Source organism: Pinus tabuliformis, chromosome 5_2 (assembly GCF_031772625.1).
Source record: "Pinus tabuliformis cultivar Carrire ecotype Pingquan chromosome 5_2, CPIR1, whole genome shotgun sequence".
In the NCBI taxonomy this organism is placed as follows: domain Eukaryota; kingdom Viridiplantae; phylum Streptophyta; class Pinopsida; order Pinales; family Pinaceae; genus Pinus; species Pinus tabuliformis.
In genome coordinates, this window is record NC_142306.1 from 374,170,638 (window position 1) to 374,183,329 (window position 12,692).

General features: G+C 43.9%; 1 protein-coding gene across 1 annotated transcript; it reads left to right on the forward strand.

Annotated features, from left to right (window-relative positions):
* The first annotated feature begins 10,638 nt into the window (after window positions 1–10,638).
* Window positions 10,639–11,373, forward strand: LOC149159015 (UDP-glycosyltransferase 72B1-like). Its single transcript, XM_089434156.1, has one exon. The coding sequence runs from the start codon at window positions 10,639–10,641 to the stop codon at window positions 11,371–11,373; it is 735 nt and encodes a 244-aa protein (XP_089290282.1).
* Window positions 11,374–12,692: the final 1,319 nt, after the last annotated feature.

Sequence of the window (12,692 nt, forward strand, 5' to 3'; positions counted from 1 at the left end):
TTGTCCGTGGACAGACAGTAGACACTTGAGAATTCTTGCCAGAATTGCATAGGACACATGGACAGAGGACACATGGATAAAGACTTAGGGCCACATTCATGCAGCTGACACATGGACATAAACACTTGCAGAACATCGACACAGAACAGAGATAACATAAAACCGACACAATTACATAGAGACAGAGTGACAGACTCATATATAACCGCATAGGAAGCAGACTGAGAAAAATTTTTGCTGTAGAGCCTGGAGTGCGAGCTGGGCATGTCAATCTTCGTCAGTGGTCTGCGGCTCATCTTCTGCCTTGCAGCGTGGAGGCTGTAGGATAGCCTTGCCAAGGTTGCGCGCTCCACGGTCGCTTGGGCCAGCGCCTGAGTCACCAACAGGCTCTCTCAGGCTCGCTCCCGGGTCATGTAAGGGCCGCATCATCTCAACAGCAGGGAATTCCATATCCACCATGGGAACGATCCCAGGAACACGCGGAGGGTTGGCCCGAGGGTTGTCGTCCTCATCTTCCCAGGGATTGCTACAATGCTCAACAGAGACAGTCACAAAGAAAGTAGAATTGGCTAAGGTGCAGGGGAGGCGGTATCTCACCATTGGGTGTTCTGTGTGCCCACAATCCATGCGCGCAGGAGGTTCCCCCAATCTGCCTCTGCCCGGGGGCCTACCCCTCGGCCTTCTGCGTTCAGAGGTTTCCTCAATTGAGGAAGAAGTCGAGGGGGCTCTGCCACTATATCCACCCCTGCCGCCGCTGCCTCTTCCCCGAGTGCGATGCATACTGGTCTTATGAGCAGAGCGCTCAATTCCACAGTGAAACAGTGTTGTCGGCTTAGAAATACTGCCAGACCAGGTCTGAGTTTCCCAATTGCCGAGAGCAGTGGCAGCAGAGCCTTGACCCTCTTTCTTAATGTTTGATTGAGAGCTGAGACTCTGTGCCTCCACACCTTCTAACGAAGCCAGAATAGTACCTAACAATGGACGCAGATACGAGCTGAAGCTCTGAGTCCCCTCACCTTCTAACGAAGCCAGAGCAGGAGCTAACGAAAGACGCATACAGAGAGGCGTTACCAAATTCTCAGAGGCGCAATTGGCATGCTTGTGAGCTTGCCAATTGCCCCACTCTTCCGCAGCAACACACCCACATTCACAATCAAAGTTCAGAACCTCCGTCACCTCCGGCGAGAACGAAACAGTTGCAGGAAGGAATGGCGGAAGAATGTCTGGGAGAATGCTGTTATGAAGCGCCATGATGCGCTTCTCAAGACTCGCCTTGAATGTCGACAGGACTCCTCTGTCAACCTTCTTTACTCCCCTCCTTAAATGCTGCAGGGTGGTGGAATGAATGCGTGTCCTTCCGTCATGCTTGGCTCGTCCGGGCGGACACCTGCCCTTTGGACGAGCCTTGTGAGCCACATGTCTAGCGATCACCCGCATCCGGGGCTTAGGAACTACAATATCACAAAGCACTTTAATTTTTTAATTAAAAGTTACTCAGTCTCCATATTTTCAGCTTGAAGGGTAAGGAATCATGGGGCTTCAGATGGGTACACTTAGCAATAACCTGCTGAGGCCAATTAAACATTGGCATGGATTTTCAGACCCTTTTCTTGTAGGATTCCAGGGAGCTAGGCATGATCAGATATTTACGTGCAAGTAAAGTATCTTGAGGTGCCCACTTGATCTAGGTTCATGTTCGTGGCCACCTGCCTATCCCACTTGGACCCCCACCACTGTCTCTTTTAGTTTTTCAGTTTCCTTAATTGTAGAACAATTTACTATTTTTGGCAGTTTTTCGGGTCCTGAACTTCTGGGTTCGTTTTGGGGCCCTAATGATGTTTTTTTAGGTAAAATTGATATAGTAATTGCCATGGAAATTGCATTATTTGTTGTAGTTCTCGGAGAGATCTTTCCAACAAGGTATCATATGCGTCAAACGGAGATAATATGGCCAAGTTATGACCCCAGACAATTGGCTGCCCAACTAACCCCTACAGGGCCCATAAACTCTTGGTGTTACATCTCCTCGGGTTAGGGTTTTGGTTGTTTAGCGTTTTATCTTATTGTTCAATAATCAAAAGGCCCTTAAGCCTCATTGTAACTCAGTTCAAAGACCAACCTCGCAAATCCCGACACCCTACCATGGCGGAAGAAAAGAAAGACAAGGGGGCATGAGATCCTACCAAAATATTGCTCAAAGAAGCCCTTGAGCAACAAAGGAATGCGATGATGGACAACTTTGCCCAGATCCTTTAGCGGCTACCTAGGGGCAATGCATCTACTTCTAGCAACTACTCTAGAAGTGCCACACCCTTTAAGGTACAAGTTAAGTTTGACATTACCATCTTTGAGGGTCAGATAGATGCGGACATCGTAGATCAATGGTTGAATATGCTAGAAGGATATTTTTTTGTTCATGATTTTTCCAGCCGGGAAAATATTAATTTTGCACTTCTCAAAGTTTCCACCCACGTCAAGGACTAGTGGGAAACCTACTGTGAGCAGAAGGACGAGAGAGAACCCTCACTATTTTTAGAAGCACCCTCTTGGAATTCATTTAAGGATGTCATCAAGGAGAAGTACTACCCTATCGGGAGCTATGAGGATAAATACATAAAGTGGACCACGCTGCGGCAGGTAAGGGACCAAGATGTGCTAGAGTTTACCAATGTTTTTCATACCCTTCGCACGAAGTTGGGTACCAAGGATTCTGAGAAACATTTGGTCCTCAAGTACCGTGGCTGCCTACACAGGTACATCTAAGATGAGATGGAGTTCCTGGACATCTCCTCGCTTGGCATGACGTACAGATACACTGTAAAGATTGAACAGGCATTTAAATAGAAAAAATGAGACTTTGGTTCTGCAAATCCAAAGTAAGGGAAATGTGCCCCCAAACTGCAAGGCGAAGGACAGGTCCAAGGCGGGGCAACCCAAGATAACCCGCAAAAGCCGCAAGAAAAGAACAACACCACAAAGTCAAATAAGGACACAGGAAAGTGGTGTGAGTTCAATAAGAGCTCCACTCACAACACAAGTGAGTGTCGAGCCAAGCAGTCACTAGTGGCCGAGTTGAAGGCTTCAGAATCAGATGCATGTTCTGACTCTGAGTCAAAACCCAACAAGAGGAATGAAAAAGGGAATCAAATTATTGATGCGGAGCCCAGCGTCACTGTTTCCATCACCAAGATCCAGAAGAATGAGCATGAATATCCAAAGGATGGGGAGCACCTCTTCGACTCACAGATGTGGGTGAATAGTTCGTCGCTCCAATTCATTATCAATAGTGAGAGCCAAAAGAACCTGATTTCAGCAGAGGTCGTGAAGCAACTAGGACTATCGACAACACCACACTCGTAGTCGTACAACATTTGGTGGCTTCACCAAGGACGAGATCTCTGAGTCAGCCAACAATGTTGCCTTCCCTACAACATCAAGCCCTTCATGGATGGGGTATTGTGTGATGTGTAGAAATTCCCACTATAGATCAACACATTATGCAATAGACTAAAGCAAAATAAAAGATCTACTTCTACAACACTTTGTAGAAGCTTACTCGAATTGAGCAAGATCAAGAGAAAACATATAATTGATAATGAGAAATCAATCATACACAACACAGAAGAAATAACTCGGGGAAAGCCTCAGCCTAAAACCCCAATCTCTGTATTATCATGCAAGTGGAAATCTTGTTCAAGTTACAAAAATAATCAGCTCTCAAGCTATCCTACTCTTTGCAATCAAACAATACAGCTCACAGACTGAATAGACATAGTATATGTCCTCCTCTTCTCTTGGGGTCTAGTGAAGCCACATGTGTGAATTGGCCTCATCACACTCACAAAACCTGAAGAAGTAACTGCGTAATCCTCAAGGAAAGAATTCCTTCTGCATGCAAGGGATATTCACAATGGAATATTCTAGCAACCAATAGTACACTGTCCCTGCATCTGATCTCAACTAGGTCTCTGTCTGAACTGACATGCATGAGTTATTTATGAGAGCATATTTAGTTATCTGAAGTGCAACAGTTACATGCATGCATGCATTAACTAATTGAACTTACATTAATTCAACAAACTGTTTGAATTAATCTAACTAGACTTGAATCAGTTAACTGAGCCAACTAATTACAACTCAATATTACAACTCATCCTTATCTCTTTAACTGCTGGATAAATTCCTCAATTAATGGAGAAATTGTTGCATGTCCCCACATAGACTTCATATTTGATTTTCCTTAACTAATTAACTCATGGTGAATTAATTAATTATTTTACAAACAACTGCTAAGATCAAATTCGAATTTTACTTCACTATTTTAGTTTTAGGCATTGACTAAAATAGGAAGGTATCCCAAAATGCTATTTATAGCAGTACTAAATTTAGCACTTCTATATTTAGCATTTCTTGTTGCTATTTTCAACACTCCCTCTCAATAAGAAAGGGATTACCAGTAACCCCAATCCTGTCTCTATGGAACTTGAACTTGCATTTTGACATTGCCTTAGTCAAAATATTTGTATCATGTTCCTTGGTCGAAACATACAGCAACAACATGATCCTCTTGACCACACAGTCTCGAAGATGGTGATACCAGATATCACTGTGCTTGGACCTGTCATGAAAAACTAGATTCTTAGAAAGTTTGATACAACTCTGGTTATCGCAGTAGATCACTGTAGGATCCATCCTCTAACCAAACAATCCCACTAGAATCTTCCGCATCCAAATGGCCTCACATGAAGCCCGACTAGCAGCCATGTATTCAGCCTCTGCTGAGTTAAGTGGAACTGATCTTTGTTTCCTGTTGTACCAGGAAACTGCAGCTGAACCAAGGTTGAAGATTCCTCCAGAAGTGCTCTTTCGGTCTGATGGACTCCCTGCCCAATCTGCATCTGTGAAGCCTTGAAGCTTCATTCCCTCTGTTCGTCTGTACCACAATTCGAACTGAGATGTGCCTCTCATGGTATCTCAGCACATCCTTCGCTGCTTTCCAAAATAGTTTGGTGGGCTGAACCATAACTTGACTCAGTTGGTTCACCACAAAGCATAAGTCGGGTCGTGTGTTCACCAGATACATAAGTGAACCCACCAACTGCCGATAAACAGTAGCAGCTACTACCTCACCTGAAGTAGCATCCTCCTTCCTCCAGTTCCCAACTAGAGGAGTCTGCATGGGCTTGCACTTCTCCATGTGAAAGTGCCTGAGTATCTCATTGGCATACTTGCCTTGAGACACAAATACTTCACCATCTTTCTGCCACACTTCCATGCCTAGAAAGTAGTGCATAAGGCCCATGTCCTTCATCTCGAACTCTCTTGCAAGGTCCTCCTTGCAAGACTGTATCAGCTAATCATCACCTGTCAAAATCAGATCATCGACATAAAGAACAATGATCAATGGTTTACCTTCTACCATGATGTGGTAAAGGTTTGCATCTACTTCACTCTTGGTGAAGCCAAAACCGGTGAAATAGTTGTCGATCCTAGTGTACCAAGCACAGGGTGCTTGCTTCAGCCCATACAAAGCCCTCTTGAGTCTGCACACATGCGACTCACAATCGAAGGTCTCGAAACCTTCTGGCTACTCAATGTACACCTCCTCCTCAATCTTCCCATTGAGGAATGTTGTCTTCACGTCCATCTGGTGGATCTTCCACCCCATCTGAGCTAATAGTGCCAACATCGATCTAATCGATGAGTACCTTGCTACGGGAGCAAAAGTCTCATTGTAGTCGATCCCCTTGACTTGTGAGAAGCCTCGGGCAACAAACCTTGCCTTATGTTTCTCAACATTGCCATCAGCTACCTGCTTTACCTTGTAAAGCCATCTAGAACTCACCACTGACTTGCCCTGAGGTCTTGGGACAACATACCATACACTATTCTGAATGATAGAGTCATACTCCTCTACCATTGCATCAACCCAGACTGGTTGCTGCACTGCCTCCTCGAATGAAGAAGGTTCGGTATCTACACACTCCCCAACTAGGGCCATGTACCCAGTGTACCCCTAGGGTGACCTCCTCTGTCTGCATTGAGAAGAAGGATGTCCCACATTCTCCTTTGCATCCAGCATCAACCTATCAGCTTCCTTTGAGCATTTCCGCCCATCTCTGGAAGTATCAGCATGATTGGATGTCTCCATGCCCAAATCCTCTGCATGTGGATGCTCCGCATCAATATGAGGCTCCTCCTCCTTAGGAACTGAAAGTTCCTCCTCTACATGCAATTTGAGCTCCCTCTTAAGTGATAAGCACATGGCTTTCTGCTCATCGAACTTCAGATCCCTGCATACCACTGTCCTCTGAGTGGAAGGAAGGTATGCCCGATAGTTGTGGGGTGTATTCATGTACCCCACAAGCATTCCCAACTTAGCTGTTGGGTCTAGCTTCTTCCTGGCATCTTTGGTCACATGACAGTAAACTAATGATCTAAAGATTCAGAAGTGACTTACATCAGGTCGCTTCCCGAAAAAAGCCTCCATAGGTGTCTTCATCCCCAGTATACGGTGCAGGCTTCTGTTCTACAAGTATATTGTTGTATTACATGCCTCAGCCCACAAATGCAGTGGTAGGATTTGGTCATGCAACATCACTCGAGTTTCTCCCACAATCGATTTGTTCTTCCTTTCAGCCACCCCATTCTGTTGTGGGTTATGGGGTGTCGTCAATTCCCGTTTAATTCAATCTGCAGCACAGAAGTCTTTAAACTGTTGGGAGACATACTCTCCACCATTGTCGCTACGCGAGGCTTTTATTTTATTTCCAATTTCTTTCTCTGCCAAGGCTTTAAACTCACATAACCTCAAGAAGGTCTGATCCTTCTTTTGCATACAGTAGATCCAACATCTACAAGAAAAATCATCAATAAAAATAACATAGTACCTTTGTTTAGCAGTGGAGGTTGTAGAGAATTGTCCACAAACATCTGAGTGAACTCGCTCCAGGATTGCTCCAGATCTACTATCTCGATCCGGAAAGGAAGATTTCGCATACTTACCCAAGGTAAAACCTTTGCATGTATTCGTCTGCTCAAGTTTTCCCTTGGGTAATCCGGTAGAAATTTGCTACATGATCTTCAGGGCTCCATGGTGCAAGTGGCCCAGTCTTCTATGCCATAGCTCGCCAACATCTTGGCGCTGCACCATCTTAGATTTGGAACTCAATGCAGCACAGTTGTCTACCTCCAGCTTGTAGAGATTCTTTACTCGAATCCCAATTCGCTTTGCCTGTCTAGTACCGATATGCCTCATGAATACCTTTCCTTTACTAAAGACTACATCATAGCCTTATCTTCTAGCATAGCGAAAGACACAAGATTCTTCTTCAGACCTAGTACATACTTTACATCAGTCAAGGTGAGGGGAGCTCCATGCTTTCTCTGAAACACAACTGTACCTTCACCTAAACACAGTACTTTCCATCATTGCCCATCTCGATCCACATCTGGAGATCCTTCTCCTCCAAGTTTCTGAAAAGATTCTTGTCACCTGACATGTGGAATGAAGCTCCACTGTCTAGGTACCACACACATCCCACCATGGATGAAACCATCCATGCGATAAGCAATAAATCTAGCTCAAACTGTGAGGCCAGTGCCTCACCATCAGATCCCTTCGAGGAACCCTTCTTGGATTTTTTTATGGACAATTCATAGCATAATGGCCCACTTCATGACAACGAAAGCATCGCACTTTTGATTTGTCAATCTTCTTCCCACCATGAGAAGAACTGAATTTGGGATGGGATGCCTTCCCTTTCCCTTTCCTCGCCTTACTTGCTAAGGCTAGATTTTCCTCATCATCTTGCTTCGATGAGGATCCATCTCTAGTGCTTCTTCTTATTTCCTCCTGCATAAGATCCGACTAAAGTCGTTCCCAATCTGGCAGTTTTTCTCTTCCATTAACCGAGTCTTGGTAGCTATGCCAGATCTTAGGAAGATCGAGGAGTGCAAGACACAGCATGTCATCATCAACGGTCATGATCCCTACACTTCAAAGCTCATCGCTGCAGGTGGTGAGCTTGTTCAAATATGTAGAGATCGTGTCACCCTTTTCACACTTGATCTTATGAAGCTTGTCTTTCAGCGCCAGCTTCCTCTGATCATTGCTGTTCTGATATAGATCTTTCAATGTTTTCCACATTGAAAACGGTGTCTCCTTCCCATGGAGGCTCGAGACAATGTGGTCACGAACATCCTCCAAGAGGATTCTCCTTGCTCTAGCCACACATTTCTTCCATTCCGCCAGTTGAGTAGCATCAGTCGGCTTGGGGACTTCTTGATCAATGAAGTCCTTTAGACCGTTATCATCTAATATTGCCTCCATTTGATCCTTCAAAGATATATAATTCGAGCTGCCATCAAGGACATACTCGAGTCTTAAACCGCTGAATGCCATTGGTGAAATTGAGATGTGATAAGAACTATATTTCTATATTTAGGAACCTCAAACTTTGAACTTCTCCCTTCTTGTATACTGTTCTTAGCCTTGATCACCTTTGCTTTGATACCATGTATAAATTCCCACTGTCGTTCAATAGATTATGCAATAGACTAAAGAAAAATACAAAATCTACTCCTACAACACTTTGCAGAAGCTTAATCAAATTGAGCAAGATCAAGAGAACACATATAACTGAGAATGAGAAATCAATCACACATAACACAGAAGAAATAACTTGGGGAAAGCCTTAGCCTAAAACCCTAACCTCTGTATTATCATACAAGTGAAAATCTTGTTCAAGTTACAAAAAGAATCAGCTCTCAAGTTATCCTTCTCTCTCTGCAATCAAACAATATAGCTCACAAACTGAATAGACATAGTATATGTCCTCCTCAAGCCCTCCAAGCCTCCTATTTCCTTGCGCAATTTTTCTTGGGGTCCAGTGAAGCCACATGTGTGAATTGGCCTCATCATACTCACAAAACATGAAGAAGTAACTGCACAATCCTCATGGAAAGAATTCCTTCTGCATGCAAGGGATATTCACAATGGAATATTCTAGCAACTGATAGTACACTGTCCCTCCATCTGATGTCAATTGGGTCTCTGTCTGAACTGACATGCATGAGTTATTTATGAGAGAATATTCAGTTATCTGAAGTGCAGTAGTTACATGGATGCATGCATTAGCTAACTGAACTTACATTAATTCAACAAACTGTTTGAATTAATCTAACTAGACTTGACTCAGTTAACTGAGCCAACTAATTACAACTCAATATTACAACTCATTCTTATATCTTTAACTGATGGATAAATTTCTCAATTAATGGAGAAACTGTTGCTTGTCCCCACATAGACTTCATGTTTGATTTTCCTTAACTAATTAACTCATGGTGAATTAATTAATTATTTTACAAACAACTGCTAAGATCAAATTCGAATTTTACTTCACTATTTTAGCTTTAGGGACTGACTAAAATAGGAAGGTATCCCGAAATGCTCTTTATAGCAGTACTAAATTTAGCATTTCTTGTTGCTATTTTCAACATGATGTTTCTCCTCTCGACGTTTGTGATGTATTATTAGGACAACCATACTTGTGGAAGCGGCATGTTGTATAAAAGTCGATACCTTGCTCTGTGATTATTTCTTTGGGTAATACATTATACAAGATACCGGAGGTAGCCCCACCTACCGCCACTTCTTTGATCTCTACTAAGAAACGCAGTAAGATCATGTCCCAGACTAAGAAATTTATTTTCTTTCTGGTTTGCTCTAAAAGTAAGGGGAAGATTGTAGCCACATCCATGGCCCCTGAGAAGGGTTCCTCCACACAATAGAAGCAGGTGGATATGATCATGAAAGAATACAGGGACATCTTCTCCTCACCCACAAGGGTATTGTTGCACTGTCAGGTCAAGCATTCATTCGATTTGACTCCTGGAGAACCTCTACCCAATGGGCCAATATATTGTCGCTCCATTGTGGAAAATGCCAAGTACAAGCAGCGACATGATCAACATTGGGTGCCACACAAGTTTCAGGTGAGCAACAAAGTCTAGTTGCATTTGCAGAAAGACCATCTTACAAGAGCCCATCAGAAGCTCAGACCACTCTGATATGGTCCTTACACCATTACCAAGGCTATGGGAAATAATGATTTGGAGTATAACATTCTCCTGTTCCTTGGCTTGTATCAAGTGTTCAATGGGGATGCCCTCAACCATGCTTCCCACCATTACTAGACACATCAGAGATTGCAGAACATCTCACCAGGGACAAAGTTTTGCAGAAGTTTCCCCATCTCATGGATGCGTTCAACGCAATGGTGACCATTGCTTCCTGAGGGGGGAGGAATGATCTAGGTGGATTTTAGTGGCCACCCACCTATCCCACTTGGACGCCCACCACTGTCTCTTTCAGTTTTTCAGTTTCCTTAATTGTAGCACAATTTACTATTTTTGGTAGTTTTTCGGGTCCTAAACTTCTAGAGCCGTTTTGAGGCCCTGAACGACGTTTTTTTTGGCCAAATGGCTTCGGTGATTCCTATGGCAATCACATCAGCAATTACAATTGCCCGAGCTATTCTTATTTCCATTATATTTACGCCGTAAGGCGTTCCCTCTGAAATGAACTCCTCTCTCTGCCCACCTGTCATCCTCGTACGCCATAGGATCCTATGTTAGATGATTGCAAAAGTTTCAACCGTTCGATCAGGATGGTTACAAAATGACAAACCTGTCGAAGATGGAGGGGCGGATTGCCTCGAGTGGTTAAATAAGCAGCCACCTTCGTTGGTTCTCTTTGTTTCTTTCGGAAGCGGAACTAGTCTTCGAAGAGCTCAGGTGATCGAAATCGCCTTGGGATTGGAAGCAAGTGGCCATCGCTTCTTGTGGGTGTTGTGCAGTCCGTCGAGCAGCTTTCTGTCTATCGAGGAAATAGAGATTTCTCAACTCTTACCCGAGGGATTCGAGAGCCGAACCCAAGACCGAGGACTTGTTGTTGCTTCATGGGCGCCTCAGATTCCTGTTCTCTCTCACCCATCCACCGACGGTTTCCTTTTTCATTGCGGTTGGAATTCTACACTGGAGAGCATCTCACATGGAGTGCCCATGATCTGTTGGCCTCTTTTTGCGGAACAGAGGATGAACAGGCTTCTACTGGTTGATGAGTTTAAAGTGGGGATCCCAGCAAAGATGGAAAGTGATGATTTCGTAAAGAGAGGAGAAGTGGAGAGAGTTGTTAGGGAGTTGATGGAAGGAGAAGGCGGGATGAGGGTAAGGGCGAGAGTGAAAGAATTGAAGGAGGCCGCCGTGAGTGCGTTGAAAGAAGGGGGTTCTTTGTACAAAGCCATGGCCACTACAGTGTCTGAGTGGGCAATGAACGCAGCAAACTCAGGAGCCACAGCAACCAAAACATGACTTCCATTTGGGACGAACAACCTCTAGATAGGAATTATGTATGTCGATGGTTATTATCAATTCAAATTTTACATCCCTTGCCTTTCATATTACGGCCGTTTTAAAAAATGGAAATGGAGGGAAAAAAAGATCAGAGTTGTGTAAAATGTTTCACGCCACCACATAAAGGCCACCGACGGAACGAGCTGTGAACCCATGGCAAATTAGTGGTGCTATGCTGTTTTTTCTATGTTTTCATATTTCATAATATGACTAGCTTTCCATTTTTATATGATAGTTTGTGACGAATATATATTTTGGCTTATCAATGTACTCATCATTCCCCGTTTGTTTTAAAACAAGCATTTTTCAATATCTTTGTTGTTGCAATTTTTCAAGATTTTTTCAATATCTTTGCTGTTGCAATTTTTGGGATTGTGGATGATTTAAACCTACGCCCATAGTTTCCAAATGGATTGAAAAATTGGCATGAAGTTGATATCTCTGGTTTGTATCACCATTATCCTTACCTAACTGCTCAGATTTTGCATTACCAATATTGTGATTGGGAGGGAGATCACACATACTCAAGGATCTATCACATATGGCAATTGTATCACCTTCGTCCTCTAGATTGGGGGGCGTTCCAATTGTCAACAGAACTTTGATACATCAGAATTTTGGATACCCTTTCTTCATTTGCTATGTCAAGCTTTATGAACTTGTTTGAATGCAAACCCCAAAGAATATGTGCACCCATAATTTATCCACTGGTCAACACCATGCCTCGAATATACTTACTGCTGAATAGCGATTTGTCCCATGCCTGCGATCGATGCTTGTGTTACTATGCCTTCGCCCTCAAGGCCACCTCAACGTCCCGTGCTTACGCCAATCAGTAAACTTGCCTCTTGCCGGGTGTGAGGACGCGTTCCAGCCGTGGGATCAGAGTATGCAACCTGTGTCTATCCCAATGCTCCCTATCTCTTGTGTCATGCTTCACCTCCACGAATTCCTTGTCCTCAGACCCCGCGCGATGGTTCTCTTTTCTCGATCTGGAGCTGGGCAATATACCGCCCTAATTGTTGGCAGCCACCTCGTGATTCCTCCACCAGATGCGATCTCTGTGGAAAATTTATGCAGCGTTTGCAATACTAGTCCCAAGATGATATGAGACCTGCAATAACACAAGAATTTGTTCCCAGAAACAATCCCCATGAAACCCCTTTCCCAAAGAAGATTAAAATTGCACCAACAATGGGTTGCGGGTTGCTGGCAAGGGTGAGACTGGCTTGGGTTGCGGGTTGCTGGCTAGGGTGAGACTGGCTCTCCTTGAATCT